The 21,370-nt window shown below is 50.7% G+C and overlaps 2 protein-coding genes and 1 pseudogene across 11 annotated transcripts in view; 2 read left to right on the top strand and 1 right to left on the bottom strand.

The window, feature by feature from the left end:
- The first annotated feature begins 292 nt into the window (after positions 1–292).
- Positions 293–933, top strand: LOC117722991 (large ribosomal subunit protein uL15 pseudogene; annotated as a pseudogene).
- An 8,718-nt stretch (positions 934–9,651) lies between these two features.
- Positions 9,652–18,452, top strand: Gins2 (GINS complex subunit 2). Its single transcript, XM_034522894.2, has 5 exons — positions 9,652–10,136; positions 10,223–10,337; positions 13,827–13,926; positions 17,468–17,594; positions 17,891–18,452. Exons 1-5 carry the CDS (start codon positions 10,047–10,049, stop codon positions 18,014–18,016), a joined length of 558 nt encoding a protein of 185 aa, XP_034378785.1. The 5' UTR covers positions 9,652–10,046; the 3' UTR covers positions 18,017–18,452.
- The window catches only part of Gse1 (Gse1 coiled-coil protein), a 361,982-nt gene continuing 358,951 nt past the window's right edge, over positions 18,340–21,370 (bottom strand). For all 10 annotated transcript variants that reach the window (XM_076915970.1, XM_076915969.1, XM_076915971.1 and 7 more), the window contains one exon: positions 18,340–21,255. In XM_076915970.1, the coding sequence (XP_076772085.1) occupies positions 21,121–21,255 (135 nt within the window). In that variant the 3' untranslated portion in view covers positions 18,340–21,120. The remainder of the gene's footprint in view (positions 21,256–21,370) is intronic.

Genomic DNA, 21,370 nt, shown 5'->3' with positions numbered 1-21,370 from the left:
TGTGCACGGTGGGGCTGTCTCGATGGCTCCCCCGCCAAAACCAGGAGGCGGGCCAGCTGCGGGCAAGAGCAGGCCTCGGGGAGGGGTGGGACCCGCCGCCAGGCTGCGCACAGCCACAGGTGGGTGGGAAATACCTGTGGCCACCTGGTGAGATCCGGAGGCTCTGTGTTCCGGTCCTTGCAGACATGGCTCGGGGCTCCAGGGTCCATGGCTTCCAACCGCTCACGCAATACGTCGCACCCCTGACTCCATCCATCTCAAACCCCTACAGAAGCGTAGACAGCAGCCAGGCATGGTGGTTCATGCCTCTAGTCTCCCTCCGTACTTGGGAGGCAGAAGCTTCAAGTTTGAGGCAGGCCTGGGTTACATGATGAGTCGCAGGCTAGCCTTGGTTGCAGACACCCTCAAAAGCCAAACCAAAACCAAAACCAGCTCTTTCCTCTCTGCCGCCTCTGTGCCATCCCGACTGAGAAAGACTCGGGAACTCCAACGTGAGCCACCGTCAAGGTACCCACCTCAAGCACCCAGGAGGCCGAGGGATGCCAGAGGCATGCATCACCCCAGGATCAACTTCAACAAATACCATCCAGGTTACTTTGGGAAGATTGGTATGTGAGGCATTACCACTTGAAGGGGAACCAGACCTTCTGCCCAACTGTCAACTTGTGGACACAGGACAGCAAGCAGACACGGCTCAATGCTGAAAAACAAAAAACAGAAAACGACAACAACAACAACAAACCAAGTCAAAGCAACAAAACAAAACAAAACCAAACCCCAAGGCTGAAGGTTGACGTGCTAGCAGGCTACTATAAAGTTCTGGGCAAGGGAAAGTTCCCTAAGCAACCTGTCATCGTGAAGGCCAAATTTTTTAGCAAAAGAGCTGAAGAGAAGATTAACAGTGTTGGAGGAGCCTGTGTCCTGGTGGCTTGAAAATGCCACCATTTTCAGAACAAAAACAAAGCCAACAACACCAACAACAAAATAAGTTATAAAGTAAAGAAAATTTATTAAATGCAGATAGAGATTGACAGTCCTCCTTGTCCCCAAACTTCCCATGGTCCTGGGGCCAGTTTCTAGTTTTAATCAAAACAGACTTTTTTTTTTTTTTTTTTTTTACATGTTTTCCCCCTGTGTATGGGGTGGTGGTGACTGCCATCTTTAGTGTGGAGAACAGAGGGTGACTTTGTGGGACTGGTCCTCTCCTCTCACCTTTAGGTGGGTTCTGGGGATTGAACTCTGGCTGCCTGGCTTGCCCCTTTACCCCACTAATCCATCTGGATAACCAGTGCCAAGTTGTGTTTGTTTTGAGACAGGGTCACATCTCTTCCAGGCTGGTCTCGAACTTGCTCTGTAGCTGAGGCTGCCTTTACACTTTTTGTTTGTTTGTTTTTTTCTAGACAGGGTTTCTCTGTGTAGTCCTGGCTGTCCTGGAACTCACTCTGTAGACCAGGCTGGCCTCGAACTCAGAAATCCTCCTGCCTCTGCCTCCCAAGTGCTGGGATGCCTTTGCACTTCTGACCCCCTTGCCTTGCCTCCCAGAGCTCGGGAATCACAGGTGCTCACTACCACACCCAGCAAGTCTCAGCTGGGACCTGTCCATTTCTCCTGAGATGAGATTGGAGCTGTGGAAGTTGAGGGTTGTGTGAGAGGAAGGCAGAGGAGTAGAGCAACCGTCTCATCCCAGGATGTTAAGGGGTCACACTGCAGACTGATGGCTTTTAAGCCGCTGGCGCTGAGCCACACTGACAGGTCACACTGACAGGACGGGCATTAGGAAGTGCCTCCCAGAGGAGGGGGTCCTGTATCCCATTCAGAATTATGATTATCTTAACTGCCTTATTTATTTCTTTGTTTATCCTTCACGCTTCGTGGTCCTTGGTATCTTATACTTTGCATTATTGTCCAAGACCAATTTCTGTTCTCCTCAGGTTGGTCTGGCTTTCCCCTGGGAGTGCATTCTGTTGAGCTCCGTGTCCCTGTGGCACGTGCCCAGTAGGGGCTTCAGTCAGTCTCCTCTCATCCTGGGACCAGAGCCTCATCTCCCAACTGCTTCACCCAGAATCTCCTTTCCTTCTTCTCTTTTTCCCTTCTCCTTGATACCTTTGTTCTTAAGATAGTGGTCTGAACTATTAATCCTCCTGTCTCAGACCCTTGAGTGCTCCATTCTTGAAGGAAGACTGGTCTCTCATCCTGGAGAACAGTGTAGAGCCAAGTTCTGGTCGCTGGTGTGGGTTTTGCCCTCTAGTGGACAGATCAGGAACTGCATCGATGAGATGTGCTACCCCAGTTCACACCTGACAAGTCAGGTACAATGTCCCTCAGTGGCTGAGGAATGGTGTCTTATTCCGTAATAGTACCAGCTAGCCTTAGGAAGCAGCAAAAGGGCCGGGCGGTGGTGGCACATGCCTTTAATCCCAGCACTTGGGGGGCAGAGGCAGGAGGATTTCTGAGTTCAAGGCCAGCCTGGTCTACAGAGTGAGTTCCAGGACAGCCAGGACTACACAGAGAAACCCTGTCTCGAAAAAAACAAAACAAAACCAAAAAAACAAACAAGAAAAAGAAGAAGAAGAAGAAGAAGAAGAAGAAGAAGAAGAAGAAGAAGAAGAAGAAGAAGAAGAAGCGGCAGCAGCAGCAGCAGCAGCAGCAGCAGCAGCAAAGGGGCTGGAGAGATGGCTCAATGGTTGAAAGCATGTCCTATTCTGTTTTTGCAGAGGACCCAAGTTTGGTTCTCAGCACCCATATCAAGAGGCTCAGGACTGCTTGTAGCTCTCCGTCTCCATAGGGGATCTGTCTGCCTCTTATGGGCTTCATGTCACCTGCACTCGTGTGCACAAAACCCCTACATATAACTACATAAAATAAATAATTTTTAGTTGTTTTGTTTATTTGGTTTTATTTTAGTTTTGTTTATTTTGGTTTGGTTTGGTTTGGTTTTGGGGACAGGGTTTCTGTATAGCCCTGGGTGTCCTAGAACTTGCTCCGTAGCCCAGGCTGACGTCAAACTCAGAGATCCACCTGTCTCTGTCTCCCAAGTACTGCAAGTAAAGGCGTATGCAACCACAGTCCAACTCAAGTCTTTTTTTTTAGACAAAGTAACAACCCTGTCATTTGCTATGACTATGAATAGTATGTTAAGTGAAAGAAGCCAGGCCCAGAAGACAACTGCAACATTGTCTCATTTACCTGCTGCGGCATATGCCCACCCCCGCCCCCTCCTGCAGGGTAGGGGCAGGGAGAGAGGAAACAGCAGAAGGCACAAAGAGTGTACAGAGATGAGAGGTGGCCTCTGAGGGTTGCTGCCCAGGGTGGTGGCCACAGACCATAATAGCAATATCTTCTCTGAGCTAGGCACACAGGGGTCCACATCTGTAACGGAGCACCTGAGAGGCTGAGGGGGAGGATTTTACATTCAAGGCCAAAGTGAGCTCCTCAGTGAAGGCTCTCTCAAATACAACAAATCCACACCCATATATGCATCAAGACAGCTAGAGGGTGGGGATGCTCTGAGCTCTTGGGCTCCGTGTTTAGAGCCCAAGGCCCTGCACATGGGAAGTACCTGCTCTGCCCTAATCCAGAGAGCAGGTCTTAGATAGCCTCGCCACAGGGAATACCTGTATTTTAAGAAGGTAAACAGGTTAATTAGCACTTCTTGATCATCATTCTAATACATATACATGTATATATACTAAATATGGATATGGATTATACGTGGATATATGTCAAACTAGCATATCGAACTCAACGAGTAAATAAAATATGTAAAATGAATATTTTAAATAGATATTTAAGCTTTTACTTACATATGTACATGGCCTGCTTGTCTAGGCATACCACATGAGTGCAGTACACTCAATGGCCACTAGAGGGCATTGGATCCCCTGGAGATCCAATCAGAGAGTTGTGAGCTCTCTGATGTGGGTGCTGAGAACCAAACCTGGGTCCTCAGCAAGAGCAGCGAGCACACTGAACCATCTCTCCAGGACAGGTATATGTGGTTTGTTTGTTGTTTTGTTTTTTTTTTTCCCTTTTTTTTTTTTTTCCAGACAGTGTTTCTCTGTATAGCCCTGGCTGTCCTGGAGCTTGCTCTGTAGACCAGGCTGGCCTCGAACTCAGAAATCCGCCTGCCTCTGCATCTTGAGAACTTGGGTTAAACCCGTGTAGCACTGAGTACAACTGTTTATTTGTTTTTGAGAGACTGGGTCTGGTGTAGCCCAGGCTATCTTCAAACTGGCTATGTAGTTAAGGATGACCCCTTCTGACCCCTCCACATCCACCTCCCTTACACAGCTGTCTTGTTTTTTTAACAAATAACTATAAAAAAAGATTTATTGTGTATTTTATGTATAGTAGTGCTTTGTCTGCATGTATATTTCTATACCAGAAGAGGCCATTGGGTCTACACTTGTGAGCTGCCATGTGGGTGCTGGGAATTGAACTCAGGACCTCTGAAAGAGCAGCCAGGGCTCTTAGTCACTGAGCCATCTCTCCAGCTCTCAATTATTATTCTTTAGTTAAAAACAAAGTAAACTGGGTTTGGTGTGATGCGTGCACCTGCAGACTCAGAGTATAAAAACACAAACCAAAGCTGTTGGGATTGGTCAGTGGTGAGAGCATCTGCAGCTACAGCAGACAGCAGACAACCACTGCTAACTCTAGTTCCCAGGGATTCAGCCCCATCTCCTGGCTTCCTTGGGCATTACACCCACAGGGATACACACACACACACACACACACACACACACACACACACCCTTTAAAAGATCCACAAAACAAAGCAAAATTATTTCTCTAGGCTCCCACCAATAACACCTACCCCCCCCTTTTTTTTCCTCCCAAGCAGTAAATAATGGTGTGGGGTCCTAAGGATCCATCATAAGTAGCTCTGGAGGCTCTTAGTGCAAATTGTCATCTTGACACAATGTTGCCGTCCCAATGAGATATGGGCTAGATCAGGGTGGCCTGTGGGGGACTGTCTGCATCGATCTGGATAGATGCAGGTTCAGAGCAGGTGTAGCCGTTCCCAGGGGTGGGGCTTGGTCTGTGTAAGAGGAGAAGGCAGACTGGGCGCTAATCAGACTGCATTCCTGCAGGGAAGGCTTGTAACCTGGAACTGTGGGCTGAAGTAAACCGTCTCCCCCAAGCTGCTTTTGTTATTTCCTCACAACTGAAATGAAACTAGAACAAAGTTCCCAACTCCTGGACTCCAGCTGCTCCATCTCCCTTGCCCTCCCCCCCAACCCCCACGGCCCCATTCTCTGCTCTCTTTGCCCTTCCTGTCAGTTCATCCCCTGGGTGTCGTGGGTGGGTGGGTGGGTGGGGTCTCTGGGAGCTTCTTAGTATGCAGGGAACCTGGAACCCATCAGATGGTGTGGTGGCGCACACCTTTACTCCCAGGACTTGGGAGACTGAGGCAGGAAGATCTCTGAGTTCAAGGCTAGCCTGGTCTATAGAGTGAGTTCCTGGAAGGCCAGGACACCCCCCTCCACACACACACACAAAGCCCTGTCTCAGAAAACACAAAAAACATAAAAGGCAAAAAACACTGCCCTTTAAGCATGTGCAAGTCAGTGACTTTAGTTACAGACAGAGTTGTGTAAATATTACCCAGAACCTCCAAGGAAAAGTGAGTACTATGAACTGTCTCTCAGCTCTCCTTCCTCCCTCTAGGCAACTGCAAATCTGTTGCTAGGGACCTGCCTGTTATGGACGCATGGTTGAAGAGAATCACGCCGTTCAGACTTCCGAGTCTGGCTGCTGCTGCTTTTATAATTTTATCTTCTGTGCACGAGTCTTTTGGCTGCACAAATGGCAGTGTACCACATGGTACCCGTGGAATCCAGAGGAGGGGGTCAGCTCCCCTGGAACTGTAGTTACTGATGGCTGTCAATCACCATGTGGATGCTGGGATGGAACCCAGGTCCTTTGGAAGAACATAACCACTGCACCATCTCTCCAGTCCTATGTCTGGATTTTCTTTCTTTCTTTCTTCTTTCTTTTCCCCACTCAACATCTCAGGTTTTAGGGATTTTTGTTTTTGTGGTGTGTGTGCACACGTGTGTATGTGCATGCACGTGTGTAGGTGTGTGTTTATATGTGACAGGGATTCACCTGCCTCTCCCTTCCCAGAGCTGGGATTTCAAGTGTGTACACCATACTTGTCTTTTGTTGTTTTGAGACAGGGTCATACTACTATATAGCTCTGGCTGGCCTTGAACTCACAGAGCTCCGCTTGCCTCTGCCTCCCAAGTGCTTGGGTTAAAGGTGTTGGCTACCATAGCTGGCTTGCTCGTGAATGTACAGTGAATGCTTTATCATTGGAGCTGTCTCTTCTGCCTGGAATCATGGAGATTTATTTGTTTGATTTTTTTTTTTAGCTTTTAGTTTTAAATAATTAGGTTTTTTCATGGATACTTTGGTGTGTATACATCTTGCATGCTTGGTTTCCATAGGGGTCAGAAGAGGGTAGCAGGTTCCCAGAATCAAGCCAGGATCACCTACAAAATCAAGTGCTCTTAACCTCTGAGCCATCTCTCCAGTCCCTAGTTTTGGTATTTGTTTGATTGATTGATTGATTGATTGATTGATTTGATTGACTTTGTAGGATCTCATGATGTATCCCTGGCTGACCTGGAACTTTCTATGTAGATGAGGCTGGCCCTGAACTCAGAGATAGGCCTGCCTCTGCCTTCCCAGTGACGCGATTACCAGGGTACCACTGTGCAGGCTTCTTGTTTTTGCTCTTTGATACAGTGTCTTACTACATAGCCCAGGTCTATGACTTGGTCTGGGACTTGCTATGAATTCCAGAGGCTTTCAGCTCACAATCCTCCTGCCTCAGCCTCCATGTGGGATTGTAGTAATGGCCCAGGGTTATGGGGGAAGGGTCTCAGAAGCTTCAACCCCAGATAACTCAGATGAAGATGGCAGGAGTTGGCTCCCTCCCCCCTCCCAAACCTGGCACCATAAAGTCCCTCATCACTAACCCTGGCAGGGATTTATTCACTCATGGTTGACCTTATAAGGTCTTCCCCTATCACAGCCCCCTAGTGGGCAGATGAAGTATCTTCTGACACCCTCACAGCACCTACCTACACCCAGTTAAGCTTCCCTCCTTCCAGCCCAGCTTGGTGCACAATGGGCCTGACTGGGAGTGGGAGGGTGGGGGATTGGGGGAGACTGGACTGGATGGGTACGCACACACGCACGCACGCACGCACACACGCATGCACGCACGTACGGGTGCGCGTTTGCACCTCCAGTATGCTGGGATTGGAGGCATGTACCCAGCAGGCGTCATGCTTGAGGCTTTATCTGCACCCCAGTGTGGAGCAGCTGCTTTGGTGAGAATCACCCTTGGTGTGGGCTAGCCACCCTTTTTCGTTCTGTGTATGTGCTGCCAGAAGCTGGTCATGCCTGCGTCTTGGGTGTCATGAACTCTCTGCCATAGAGAGACGTGTTGACGCATCCTGCCGCTGTCCCTGTGTAGTGGACAGGGTGCAGGCACTGTCATCAACTGCCCCCAGAAGCCCAGTGACCACTGAGAAGCACTGCCTCCATCTTACAGGAGGAGACACGGAGCTAGCTGCTGTCCTACCAGCCTCCTGTCTGTCTCCTAGCACCATTCTCCCTGCACCAGTGCCTTTGCTCTTTTAGAGACTGTGCAAACCAGGAAGTGAAGCACAGCCAACTTGGGAACACAAATATTTGCCAGTCAAGAAAACACTCCCCTGTCAATCAAAACCCAGACAAGCTGGCACACATAGTCTGTAGGAGCGGGAGGCAGCTTCTGTTTTGGCATGGTCCAGGTGGCTGATGGCTTCTCTTCTGAATGTATCTCAAGCTTCTTCCCTCCATCCTTAAAAGATGAAGACACTGAGGCTCCAGGTAGCCACTCAGCGTGCAGTGACCTTTGACTTGTTTCTTTTGAGAATATTTGTGTGGATCCATAACCCCATGAAGGGGACAAAGGGTTTGCAAGGGATAATTTCCAACACAGATAAGCAGCAGGTAGGTTTCCAGGCCATGGGCTGGGTGGAGCCTGAGTAGTTTTATTACAGCGTTTCCAGGGTCCCTGCAGGGAGCAAGATACAGCCCAGTCAGGAGCCATAGCTGAGATGGAGCAAATTTTCTGCCTGGCTACAGAAAGCCCAGACTGCACATCCTTTATGCCATGGTGTGTGTGTGTGTGTGTGTGTGTGTGTGTGTGTGTGTGTGCCCATGCATGCGCGTTTGATAGGATGGAACTCAGACTCAGATGTCTTAGTTTTCTATTGCCATGATAAGACTCTGTGAACAAAGCCAATTATAAAGGAAAGCATTTAATTTGAGGTTCGCAGTTCCACAGGGATAGAGTCCCTGACCATTAAGGCATGGTATTGAAGCAGTTAGCTGAGAGCTTACATCCAATCCACAAGCCTGAAGCAAAGAGAACACAAACTGGGAAAAAACTAGGGGCTTTTGAAACTTGAAAGCCCACCCCCAATGACACACTTCCTCCAACAAGGCCACACCTCCTGATCCTTCCCAAACTGTTCCACCAGCTGGGGACCAAGGATTCAAAGACATGAGCCTATGGGGGCCACTGTCATTCAAACCACTGTAGCAGGGCTGTGCACGTGGGGGGGAGGGGTAACGCCTCTATCACAGAGTAGACCCCTACCCTTGTGCACCTTTATTTTTTGAGATAGCAAATGCTGAATCACTCAGACTGTCCCCAACTGGCCATCTTTCTGCTTCCACCTCTGGAATACTAAGATTACACCTCACCTCAGATTCTAATGGTGAGGGTTTCAAACTCAGATCCAGCCCCTCTCACCCTTACCAGTTGTAGATTAACTACTCCTCTCTGGGAGCTACCCTGGTCTGCTGGCACCCTGCTGGAGTCACCCCAATTATAGCACCTATTAATAGTTCAGCTGTGCTCACCAGACTCCTGATTCAAAATTCCCCCACGGGACTACATTAATGCAGGGACTCAAGGGCTGTTGGCTCACCAAGGCCTCTGTACAGAAGGCTTGAGGGCATCAGGTTCCGGGGTAGAGCTCAGTGTAAGAGGTGTGCTCATCATTTTTTTGAGGACTGGGTTCCATCTTCACAATTGCAATAAAAAAACCAATAATAATAAAAGAATAAAACGTGTGCAAACTTGTCCCCGTGGTCTCACCTGACGTTTGGTTTGCCAAAGTTCTTATTCTGGGCTCTGTCTCGAAGGATCTGTATGGCGCAGATAGGGGAGGCGCATTTTCATTGCTTTTTAACCATCTGTAGAAAAGGCAGATTGTAAAATTAAAGGGAAGACCCTTCCCTCAGGATGGCGTCTGTGTGGACCGGGCAGCCATGTCTGGGGACCCGGAACTGAGCTTGAGATTAATGAGTTTATTCCTGGATTTGTGCTTAGCGCAGGTGAAAACACGGAAACCTCTACCCTCAAAGAGTGGAGGCAGGCGAGGGACTCAGCCTGCGGCAGGACTCAAAGGAGCACATTGGAAGGGGGCGGGCGAAGGAGGGGCGAGGCCCGAATGAAAGAGGGGCGGGGCGAGAGGCGGAGTCGTACAGACCCAGAGGAGTTAGGGGCGGGGCCTGAGCATGGTAGGCGGGCAAGAGGCGGAAAGGAGGCAGAGCCAGAGACCAATGAAGATAAGGGAACGCACCAGAGGCGGGGCCTGGAGAAGGTAGTGACGCACAGGGTCGGAGCCGTCAGGAGAGTTGCTGTAACTCCCTTGACAGCTGAACCAGGATTCGGGAAGCGTGGAGCTCACGTACAGGAAAGGGCATCGGTAGGCCATACAAGGGCGGAGCTATGTTATGGTTCCGGGCGGGGCCGGCGTATACCCCCCCCCCCGGCTCTGACGACTGACCAATCCGCGGGCTTGTACTAGCTGTGAATTGGAGACTGCGAAGAGAGCAACGTCTCTATAGGACCGCCGCAGGCCGTCTTCCGGTCGGGGGGCGGGGCCCCGAGCGGTGGCGGGAAAGAAGCGGCTCAGGCGCGGCCTCTGAGACGCGGAGGGGCGGAGACGGGTCTCGGACTTCTACCCTTCATCATGGACGCGGCCGAGGTGGAGTTTTTGGCCGAGAAGGAGCTGGTGACTATCATCCCGAACTTCAGTCTGGACAAGATCTACCTGATCGGGGTGAGCCAGGGCGGGACGGGGCTGCGGCCCGGGGTCATGCTCGGGTCACCGCTCCTTTCCACCTGGGGTCTGCGTTGTCCTTGCAGGGGGACCTGGGGCCGTTCAACCCTGGCTTACCCGTGGACGTGCCCCTGTGGCTGGCCATTAACCTGAAACAGAGACAGAAGTGCCGTCTGCTACCTCCAGAGTGGATGGATGTGGGTGAGCATTCCTGGGTCCGGGTGGGCGGGCTTGTACTTGGACTTCCGTCCCAGGTTCCGGGACAGCGGACACCGACATCGGTAGCTGTTCCAGCGGCTTGCTGGTGTATAGTGTGTGTGATACTTCTAGTTTCTATTTGGATTTTAGATTTATTTTTTTTCAGAGCTGAGAACTAAACCCAGGGCCTTGTGCTTGCTAGGCAAGCCCTCTACCACTGAGCTAAATGCCCAACCCCTTGGACTTTTGATTTTTTTTTTTTGTTTTTGTTTTTGTTTTTTTTTTTTTCCGAGACAGGGTTTCTCTGTGTAGCCCTGGCTGTCCTGGAACTCACTCTGTGGACCAGGCTGTCCTTGAACGCAGAAATCCGCCTGCCTCTGCCTCCCAAGTGCTGGGATTAAAGGCACTTTAATTAAAGGGAGAATCTGACAGTCCCCCTGTGACTTCGGCTGGAGTCAACTGAGAAGACCTAGAAGCAAAGGCTCAGACACAGGCGACCTTGTTAACTTGACACACTTGGGGACAGAGCCCCTCAACTGAGGAATCATCTCCATTAGAGTGGCCTGTGGGCTTGCTAATTGGTATATGTAGAAGGATCTAGCCCACTGTGTGCCATGCAGCTCACCTGGACAGGTAGTCCTGGGCTGTATAAGAAAACAGCTGAGCAGGCCAAGAAGCAGCCTTCCCCTGCGGCTGCTGCCTGAGCCCCTGCCTAGACTTCCTTCGATGGTGGACTCTGACCAGTAAGCCAAATAAGCCTTTTCATTCCCAGATTGGTTTTGGTCACCATGTTGATCGGGGCAGAGGAGAGCAAACCAGGCCAGGCTATTTAAGCCAGTCACTCTCAGATGAGTTAGAGATGTGCTTGAACTTGTAAAGGGGTGGACGACTCTGATAATCTTGAAACTGGGACCCCACTCCCTGTGCCTTGAGGGGCATCATTAGTACCCCCAGCCCCCAAAGCCTGGCTCCATTTACCAGGTTCAGCCAGCCAAGGTTAGAGAGAAGGTGTGCAGAGTTCTGTGCTCTCTGACGGAGAGGAGCAGTCAGGAGTGCAGGAGGCCTGTCTGTCCTGGGATCTCAGGTCAACAATGCTGTCATGTGCCGTGGGGCTCTGTCTTCTCCAGTAAGTGTGTGGTTTCTGGTTGGCCCTGTGGTCACGTGGTTATCACCTTGTTCTCCTAGTTTTTCTCTTGCATGAATATTCTGTATCTACTTACCCATCCTGAGAGTGGGTATTTGGGTTACTTCCCGTTTTAAAATATTTGTTTATTTTGTATGTATGGGTGTTGTATGTATGCATGCATGTGGTGCCTTCAGAGGCTAGAAGAGGCTATCCGATCCCCTGGAACTGGGGTTACAGGTAGTTAGGAGCTGCCACATGAGTGCTGGGACCCAAATCCAGGCCCTCTGAGAGAGGCAAGTGCTCTTAACTGCTGAGCCATCTCTCCAGCCCCCTATTTCCCAGTCTTAAAAGTCATTGTTGTGTTCCTGTGTTTGCACATGTGCCATGGCGCCCGTGTGAGCAGAGACAGCTTGTTGAGGAGCGGGTTCTGGCCTTCACCAGGCTTGGTGACAGGCACCTTTATCTACAGAGCCATCTCTCCAGTCCCCAGGTTACTTGTCATTTTGTACTATTTTGAATAAGATTGTTGTGGCTGCAAGTCAACTGGGTTCACCTGAAAGGAGGGCTGGGAATTGAAGTGGGAAGGAGGACGAGAAGAAATGAGGCCAAGACAAAGTTCCCAAGCTTTAATGTTCAGCTCTCAATTTAAAGGGGAAGACCCAACCCACAACCCCTCCTGGTTCCAGATGGGTGGGATAATCCATAGTCCGTTCCAGGTCACGGCCGGAGATGTCTCAAGGCAAGCCCAGGGGCAGTTCTGCTTCTGTGTTTTGGGCAGCCAAGGTGGGTAACTCCACCTAGATCCTGTCACTTGACCTTGTTGTGGTAAACAAGGTCTCTCAGGCCTGCTCATGGTGGGGGGGAGGGTACAGATTGTTGGGATTTTCTCGTCTGAGTCTTTCTGTAGATAGCTGTTTCTCTTTGGTGTGTTGAGACACGCCTTGTGTCGCCCCAGCTGCTGCTTACTGCTGTGTAGCTGAACTGGGCATCACCTGATGACCTTCCTCCTGCCTCTACCGCCTCTTTTGCTGGGTTACAGGTGTCTGTGCTATGCCACCTGTACTTTTTTTTCTTTTCTTAGGTAAACAGATACCTCCTGTGCAGACTTGTTGGGCTAGAGGACCGATGGTTCTTAAGTTATAAGCTGCTGCCAGGCAGTCCTGCTGAGTGTTGGAACATCAGAATTCCACAGAACTGTAGATGAGATCACACTGTCCCACATCCTGGCCAGAGGCTTGGCCTTGCCAGTCTTTCTGATTGGTGGAGACATTGAACAGATGTGTTCTGTAATCTGATTCAAATGGTAGAAAAGCAAATAGCCCTGTGCAGGGGCCCCGTTCAGTGCTGGACCTCTCCCCAGTGTGAGGTGCTACAGGAACAGCAAAGCTTTCGCAGAGGTGGGGGAGGCTGCTTGCGGCTGGCCCACGTGTGCTTTCAAGGGAGCAGTAGCAGCCCTTCCTGAAGGTCTGTGTGGAGGAGGAGGAGGAAGAGGAGGAAGAAGAGGAGCAGCAGCTGCAGCTCAAGCTCATGCTCAGCTGTGGCCAGAGGCTCAACTCTTGTTGGATAGAGTCACTCTAACCCTGAGGTCGGCAGAGCACAAGACAGCAAGAGAGCCCAGGGTATGGTCGGAGCCCGCCTTCCCGAGGATGCTGGATAGGGGTCCACGTGGAAGTCATGTGGACAGTGGGCACAGTCAGGAGTTGGTGTGTTGGATCTCCAGTTAGGCAGGATGAGATGGTGGAGTGGAAGCCCAGGGTATGGAGAGACCTATGGAGTTCTGGACCCCGGCACTGATAGGTCATGGAGAACTGGCTTCAGGCATGAGTAGAGGAGAGTTAGGTCAGAAGAAAGTCCACAGGTCATGGTGACAGCTCTTTCTGAGATGTGTTTGCACAGCTTCGAGCCATCTCGTCCGTGACATGAACGCCCATACTGTTTTTATGCAATGCACATGCTTATTGGCTATGTGGGCAGTACCACCACCTGGTCAAATTGTATGATTAAAAACTTTCTCATTCAGGAGGGGTACATGACTTTAATCCCAGCACTCTGGAGGTGGATTTCTGAGTTCAAGCCCAGGACAGCCAGGGGATACACAGAGAAACCATGTCTTGAAAAACAAAAGCAAAGCTGGGCAGTGGTGGTGCACACCTTCAATCCCAGCACTTGGGAGGCAGAGGCAGGCGGATTTCTGAGTTCGAGGCCAGCCTGGTCTACAGAGTGAGTTCCAGGACAGCCAGGGCTACACAGAGAAACCCTGTCTCTAAAAACAAAAGCAAAACAAAACAAAAAATCCAAAAGCAAATCAACAAAGTGCTTTCTCTTTGTCATGGTGATGGTGAAACATACTGGCCTCTGTGTTTCAGAGAAATTGGAGCAGATACGGGATGAGGAGCGGAAGGAGGAGACATTCACCCCAGTGCCCAGCCCACACTACATGGAGGTCACGAAGCTCCTGCTGAATCAGTGAGTTGGTGCACGGGACAGTGCGTTCGCTCCCAGTCTCCTCCACCTTCCCTGCCCATTCCATGGTGGCTCAGACACCCTGTTTCTCATATAGGTGACCTGGAGGTATCTGTGCGGGGTGGCCAGGCCATCTCTGTTCTTTCCTGTTCCTTCTCTCTCCTTTGAGCTTGCATTCCAGGCCTTTCACTTGTCGCTGGTTGTAGTGTGTCCCCTGACAATCAATCAGCCTGTCACTTGTCGCTGGGTTGTAGTGTGTCCCCTGACAATCAATCTTTTCTCCAGGTTCACGAGCTTAATTTAATTTAGCTTTCCCTGAACATGTGTGGTCTCGGTTCCCTATGTGTCACAGGAGTGGTCAAGGGTGTCATGTGGGCATTAATCCTGAACCATAGAGAGAAATGTGCATGGCAAGCCCTGGGTTCGAGCTTGTCTCAACTTTCTGGCTTATTCTCCATGTGGTGGCCAGGCTGCCTGGTGTTGCCCTGTCTGCAGCCTTAGCCTTTCTAGCTTCAGTCTACGTTGGAGCGTTCACAGCAGGTGCCCTGCCCGACTCTCATGCTCTCTTTTGCTCTCAGTTTGGATATCTATGATCCAGTGGTCTGCGCTGCAGAACAGGTTGGTTGGTTGGTTTGATATGGGGTCTTGCTGTATTGCCTACACTGGTCCTGAACTCTGGGCTTCAGTGATTCTCTTGCTCCAGGTCTTTCTTCCTGGCCTAGGGTCTGCAGAGCTCTGCTCTGGCGTTTGCCACAGTGTAGTTTTGTAGTCTTCCATGTGCTGTGGCACTGTGCCCACTGTAGTAGACAGGCAGGGGCTGTCTCCAGCATGAAAGCAGACGCTCACACCTAACTACTTAGCATCCGGCTGGACACTGCCACCAAGGCCAAGGGTTCCAGTGTTGTTTGCTTAGAGCAGCTGGACAGTAGGACCTGTGTCCCTGCTCCTTCCAAGATCGGTGCTCCTCAAGTGCTCCTGGAGAGATGGGAGGCCGTAGGGCAGCTGTAAACATGGTCATGTGGGCCTGAGTTTCCATTTGGGTAAGGACAATGTGACCCTGTGAACTGGTCATTAAACCGCCACAGTCAGTGCCCTTGGAGTCCATAGGATACAGCAAGGCCTGATGGGGCCAGAGAAGGCTCAGAGAAGGCATGTAGAGAACACAGGGTTGGGCAGGACAGCAGAATGTCCCAGGGAGCAGAGAGAGCAGCGGTAGGAGGAGCTGTAAGGCACTGTGGCTCCGTGTGCCTGAGGGGTTGGGGATTGATGTGGGCACACAACGGGCCATGGGCTCTGTGTTTATGGGGAAGCCCAGGGAACTGAGAGAGACTGGCAAAGTCGGGGGACAGTGCTGGGAAAGGAGAGAATCCTGATGCATGACTGAGAAGCAGGCTGTTGCTGCCAGTACAGGCCTGTCTGACAAGTGTGTACTAGGCACTCTACCAAGAACCTTATGTCATTGGGGGTGGTAGCACACTTTTAATCTCAGAACTGCAGAACTGGGAAGGGGTTGGAAATAGGGACAGATGGGTCGCTGAGTTCCAGTTTGGTCTACTTTAGGGGTCCCAGGCCACCTTGGGCTATACAGTAAGACCCTGTCTTTTTTGTTTTGCCTGCATGTATGAGGGAGTTGGATTCCCTAGAACTAGGAGTTACAGGAAATGGTGAGCCACCATGTGGGTGGTGGGAATTGAACTCGGGACCTCTGGAAGAGCAGCCAGTGCTCTTAACCACTGAGCCATCTCTCCAGCCCCGAAGACCCTGTCAAAAAAGCAAAACCTTACTGTGTAATTTATCTGACTGAGGAACCCAATTAAAAATTTTTTAGTCAGCCCATGGTAATGCAAACCTTTAATCCCAAGCAAGGGCAGGGGATCTCTGAGTTTGAGGCCAGCCTGGTCTTCAATGCAAGTTCCAGGACAACTAGGGCTACACAGAGAAACCCTGTCTGGAAAAAGATAAAAATAAAAATTTAAAAACGTTTTTGGGCATACATGTGTTGGCATGACATGCACACAGAGGTCCGAGGATAACTTTCAGGAGTTGGCTGTCTCCTAGCATGTGGTTCCTGAGACTGGATTTAGGTTGTCAGGTTTAGCCAAAACACCTCTACATGCTGAGCTGTCTCACCGGTCCAGGGAACCAGTTTTCCTTTGTTCTGTAGTTCACTTGATGGCGATCTGGACTTCGTTGTTCTCGATTGTTCTGTTCAAAGCATAAGATCTAAATGCTTATGTTCATAATTCAGTTCACTGCACACATTCTATATGTTCTAGTCTAAGATCTGTCTAGACTCCTGAGCTGGCTGGTGCCAGAGGCTCTAGCTCAGCCCAGAGCACCTAGTGATGGGCTGCATGAGGCCGCCTCTGTCTCCTGTGAACTTCTTCAAAGGGTGGCTTCACATGTCATGAAGGAAAGTTGTCACTAACTGCTGACCTTAAGCTCTGTGGACACAGCCGCTTTGAGACTGCTCTGCTGTGGTCTTGTGCTCCCTCCCCACAGTGGCAGTCCTGTCTCTCAGCCTTTTGTGAGACTAGAAATACCACTTAAAGGGTGTAGCACGGAGCTTGCCCTCTTCCTGGTGGTGATGGGTAGAAAGCCTGTGTCACTGGGAAAAACCAGGGATCTGCTGAGCCAGCCTCAATACCAACGTTAGGTAAAGTTACACAGCACAGGCTGCTGTTATCCTGAAGCCAGTGTCCCAACTGTCCAATTTTTTAGTGTTCATTTAAAGATATATTGTTATTCCTTTTTAATTACATGTGTTCGTGTGTCTGTGTGGTGATGTGTGTGTAAGTGCAGTGCCCAAGGAAACAAGAGGGTATGGGATTTCCTGGAGCTGGAGTTACAGACAGTTGTAAGCTGCCCCATGTATGTTTCTGGGAACTGATTTGGGTCCTTGCAAGAGCAGGACGTGCTCTTAACTGCTAAGCTGTCTCTAGCCCCTCCTGTGTGTTACGGTTTACAAGATGTCTACTATACTGCATGTCCAGGCGCTCTCCTGTCTCAGCTGGGATTAGTTTCCAGTCCTGGCTTTCAGTATGTCACTGTCCGCTCTGTCATTCTGTGTAACCACTGGCCGCGGTTGGTATGAATGAAAGCCTATGGCTGCCAAGCTTACCTGCTGACATCCTAACTAACTCCCAAGGAAAGAACAGAGCCCCAGTATTCTCGCAAGTCTGTGCGAGGTTCCCCCCAACCCCTTTCAAACAGGGTCTCTATGCATCCCAACCTTGAACTTCTGATTCTTCGAGCTTCAGCCTTGTGAGTACCGGGGTCACAGCCCTGTGCTCAAGTTTTGTTTCCAGAGACTTATGTGCATGTGGCTGTGACTGTCTGCACGTGTTCAGTGTGCAGAGGCTAGGATGCATTGTACCCCTTGGCATAAGCAGTTATGCATTGCCCAGTGGTAGCCTCAGGAAGAGCACAGAGCACTACCTACTGAGCTCTCCTGCCCCTATGCAGCTGTTTGAAGCAGCCATTTCTGCCTGTCCTCGGTAAGCTTACCGAGTGCCTCTCTTTTTTTGCCTGTCTGTATCTTCAGTGCTTCTGATAACATTCCCAAAGCAGACACCATCCGAACACTGATCAAAGATCTGTGGGACACACGCATGGCCAAGCTCCGGGTGTCTGCTGACAGTTTTGTGCGGCAGCAAGAGGCACATGCCAAGGTAGGCATGGCTCTCCTGTCCCTGCCCAGTGCCAGTGGGCACTGCCAACCAGTGTGACTACTTCCCCAGGAGTTGTCAGGGCGTGCTGCCTGCTCAGCCATGCAAACAGGGATTTGAAGCTGTACTCTGAATAGTAGCTCACTGGGACTTGGGAATATGGCTCTTGTGGGAGACTGCTTAGTGTCCACAGGGTACTGGGCTTCCCCCTTAGTACCAGGAACAGACAACTCACTGTTCAGCAATCTAGCTTTTTCTTAAGCCAAGACTTCCTTTGCTCACTTGCTTTTCTGTTTCAGCTGGATAACTTGACCTTGATGGAGGTCAACAGCAGCGGGGCCTTCCTCACCCAGGCCCTCAACCACATGTACAAACTCCGTACAAACCTGCAACCCTCCGAGAGCTCTCAGTCTCAGGACTTCTAACCAGAGGCCTCTGGGCTGGCTGTGTCCTTTGCTGTGTCTGATGGAGTGTGGGGGAAGGGTGTGGAACACTGGTGGAGAGGCAAGTTTGCTACCAGTCTTTGTCAGAAGTCAGCCAGTTCGACTCCATCGAACAGAGAAGCCGCCAGCTTTTCTCCTCCGCCCATATTTCTCTTGTGACCAAGGACTGCACGCCAAGCACAGTGAGTGTTTGGGCCAGCTCAGTTCAGCTCAAGTGTCTTCAAGCTTGACCTGTGGAAAGCTGTATGTAGCTGAGGCTGCGGGGGTGGTGGTGGCACTGATACAGAAAGACTTTCATCTTAACATGATTTAGGAAGATTTTATTTTTGGGATGTCAGAAATTACAGCAATATATTCATAAATACCTAATTACTACATTCAACAAATAATATTACAATACAGTTAATTCAAACAAGTACACTTAGAACGGGTTTAATTTCACAGCATCTAAACTGCCCCCAGAGCGACCGAGGCACCCATCCTCCCTCCTGCCTGGGTGTCGGGCCACGGCCCCAGCAGTGAGGTGTAGGGCACACACAAGTACGAAACCAGTGAGATGCTTCCTCAGGTCAAGGCAGCCTCTAGGGTTTAAGTTAAGCACTGGATCAGACAGTGGGGGACAGGCTACAGCAAGTAGTGAAGTCAAAGCTTGGTACTTGAAAGAGTACAGACTGCTGCTAAAAGTGGCTAATGCACCTCAGAGGTGCTGAGCCTGCTGTGCAGGCCATCTCCATGCTGGGGCCTGGGCAGCTGAGGCAGGGGCAGGAAGCATCTAGTTTGCAGTTCAGCTTAGCTGGTTGAGACTCTGTGCTGTGAGCCTGGTTGTGGACCCCCACTGTTAGGGTGGGGCTTGCTCTGGATGCCCTAGTGGTACAGTCTGGTGTGATGGTACAAGTGGGTGTTTTAAGATCACCACGTACCCAAGTGTTGACAGCCCTCTCTCGGTCACTCATCTGCGACGGTGGCAGGTCTCAATGACATGAGACAAGTGTTGTATTAAAAGGTCTGATCAGACACCCGTCACAAGCTCGGTGCATCCCACCCAGGGCAGATGGCAGCTATCACTTGCAGGTGGAGTGGGAAGACATGGTCAATGGCTGGGATTTTCACGGACATGCTGATTTCAGTCCAGCCGAGAGCAGAGCTGTAGCAGGGAAAGGCTGGAGGGATCTCCAGGGGCGGTGCAGTACCTGGGAGGGGCTACTGTGGTCTTCTAAGCCGCATCCGGCTCTGAGACTGGGATGGGGAAAACGCCGTATGTGGGCCAAGTGGCGGCCACCTGCCACTTTACTGGCTTGTACCTGGTTCTGATTGTCACTTTACTTATGAGCATGGGGATAATTCCATCTCCAGATGCTAGAGGTGGTCCTAGAAGCTCCAGGGCAGGCAAGGGCATTGGGAAAGACTGTAGGCATTGCTAGTCAGTGGCCCGGCTGTGCCCCAGACTGACCTGGGGGGGCATCGCTGGCTTTGGATCGCATTCTCAGCCAGGGGGTTCCTGTGGGATGATGGAAGAGGCTGTGCGTGTCTTAAGTTATGGGTTCTACCTTTCCCAGACGCCATTACCAAACAGATTAGCAGAAGCTTCTAGTCATCGGGGTAAACTTAGCCTGGGAAAAGGAGCATTGGGCACAAGCAGCATCTAACTGGGACGTTGGGTAGCACTTTGGCCCAGGGTGTGCGGCCTCTGCTCTCCTTTGGACCATCATCTCTGACTGGCTGTGGGCAGAGGAAGGGGCTTTACTGATGGTCCTGGTGGCACTTCCTTGTCTGGGTTTGCTGATAACGAGAAGGTTCTTGGCAGGTGGGTGGAGCAGGGATGGGGGACAGACTGCCAGCCAGCTGCTCTGTACAGCCACTGAGCCTGGTGGCCAAAGGTAGGCTCGGCCTCCTCTCCCCTTCCTGATGGAGGACAGTCAGAGGCTCTGGCAGGAAGAGGTTCTCTTTCAAGTTGGTCAGCCCTGACTGAGGCGTGGAAACTGGGAAGGGAGAGGTCCCTCAGTGCTGAGCTTTCTGCCAGAGCCGTGCCTGTCTCAGCAGCTCAGCTCCCCACAGCTCTGCCTAGTCCCTGCTGCACACAGGTCACTGTGCCCTGGATGGCAGAGCAGCCCTTAGGCGCCCCTCAGCCCTGCTGTGTGGGTGCTCACAGGGAGCCCTCCTATTTCCTAGAACTTGAGCGTTTTAACATTCTGACCAGCAGCAGTACAAACACTAAAAGCAAGGTTGATTTTTTTTTTAAATCCAGAAAAACAAAAACAAAAGAAACAAAGGAAACCCCCAAACAGGAAAAACAAACAAAATTCCCCAAACCACATATTAAAAATGGCAGGCTTTTTATAACAATAATTAAAGTAATAAAAACATACAAAACTTTTGTTTTTTTAATATATACACAGTACAAGGCTGAAGCACCTTTGACTTTTCTCTCAAAACGTACGTTTGTATGAAAACACCACACACGGCGGTAGCAATCCAGTGGGTAGGCTATCTGTGGACAGCTCCACGCATCTTCCCCAAGGAAAACAAGGTACTTCTGGGTGTGGGTTTGCCTCTTCCTAAGAGCTGTTCCAGGGAGAAACCTCGGCTAGCTTGTGTGCTCCCAGGACCTGTGGCTTTGATGATGACACGCACACACAGGAAGGCGACAGGACTGATGGTGCGCCCTTTGCTTGTACACAACCAGCCTTCCCAGAGCATTGTCCCGATCCTGGGAGGAAGAGGTTTAACCCCCAGGGCCGCAGCAACAGCAAGCTGGGCTCTTGTGGCACAGCAAGGCCAGAAACAACCAGCTGGCTCTCCCTCAGCCACATGCAAGGTGGGCATCAGTGTCGGAGAAGGATGACGTGGGAGAAAGAGGAAGTAACACCGACCTCCGGAAGAGAAATTGAGTCTTAGCTGAGACAGGCGCCTCGATGACACTGGAGTCGAGGTGATATCCTCTCTGGAGCCTGGAACCCTTCGCTTCATGCATGGCACGTTCTCAGTTTGTAAGCTTCAAACCTCCCAGTGAAAAATATTAAATATTCAAGGTAATAAAATAGATAATATTTCTATACTATAGGTTCAGCCTAGTGCAAGGGAAACCGTCACCTCGGATATCCCTTAAAGTAGCCCCTAGGCCAGTGCATGGTAGGCAAGGCAAGGCACTTCCGCAAGTGGTCCAGCTCCGCCTGGAGCCGCTCCCGCTCAGAGACCATCTTCTGTTTCTGACTCCGAAGCTCCTGGAGAGAAGATGCATGTCAGAACCATCTGTACATACAGCAGCATGAGTGGCCTCTGGAGACTGCTAGAACATTCTTCCCCGGTAACATGTGCCCCTAAAGAACCCATGTGTAC

This window comes from Arvicanthis niloticus, chromosome 18, assembly GCF_011762505.2.
Source record: "Arvicanthis niloticus isolate mArvNil1 chromosome 18, mArvNil1.pat.X, whole genome shotgun sequence".
Taxonomy (NCBI): domain Eukaryota; kingdom Metazoa; phylum Chordata; class Mammalia; order Rodentia; family Muridae; genus Arvicanthis; species Arvicanthis niloticus.
Note: the sequence above shows the minus strand (reverse complement) of the source record. Positions and strands in the feature narration are given on the sequence as shown.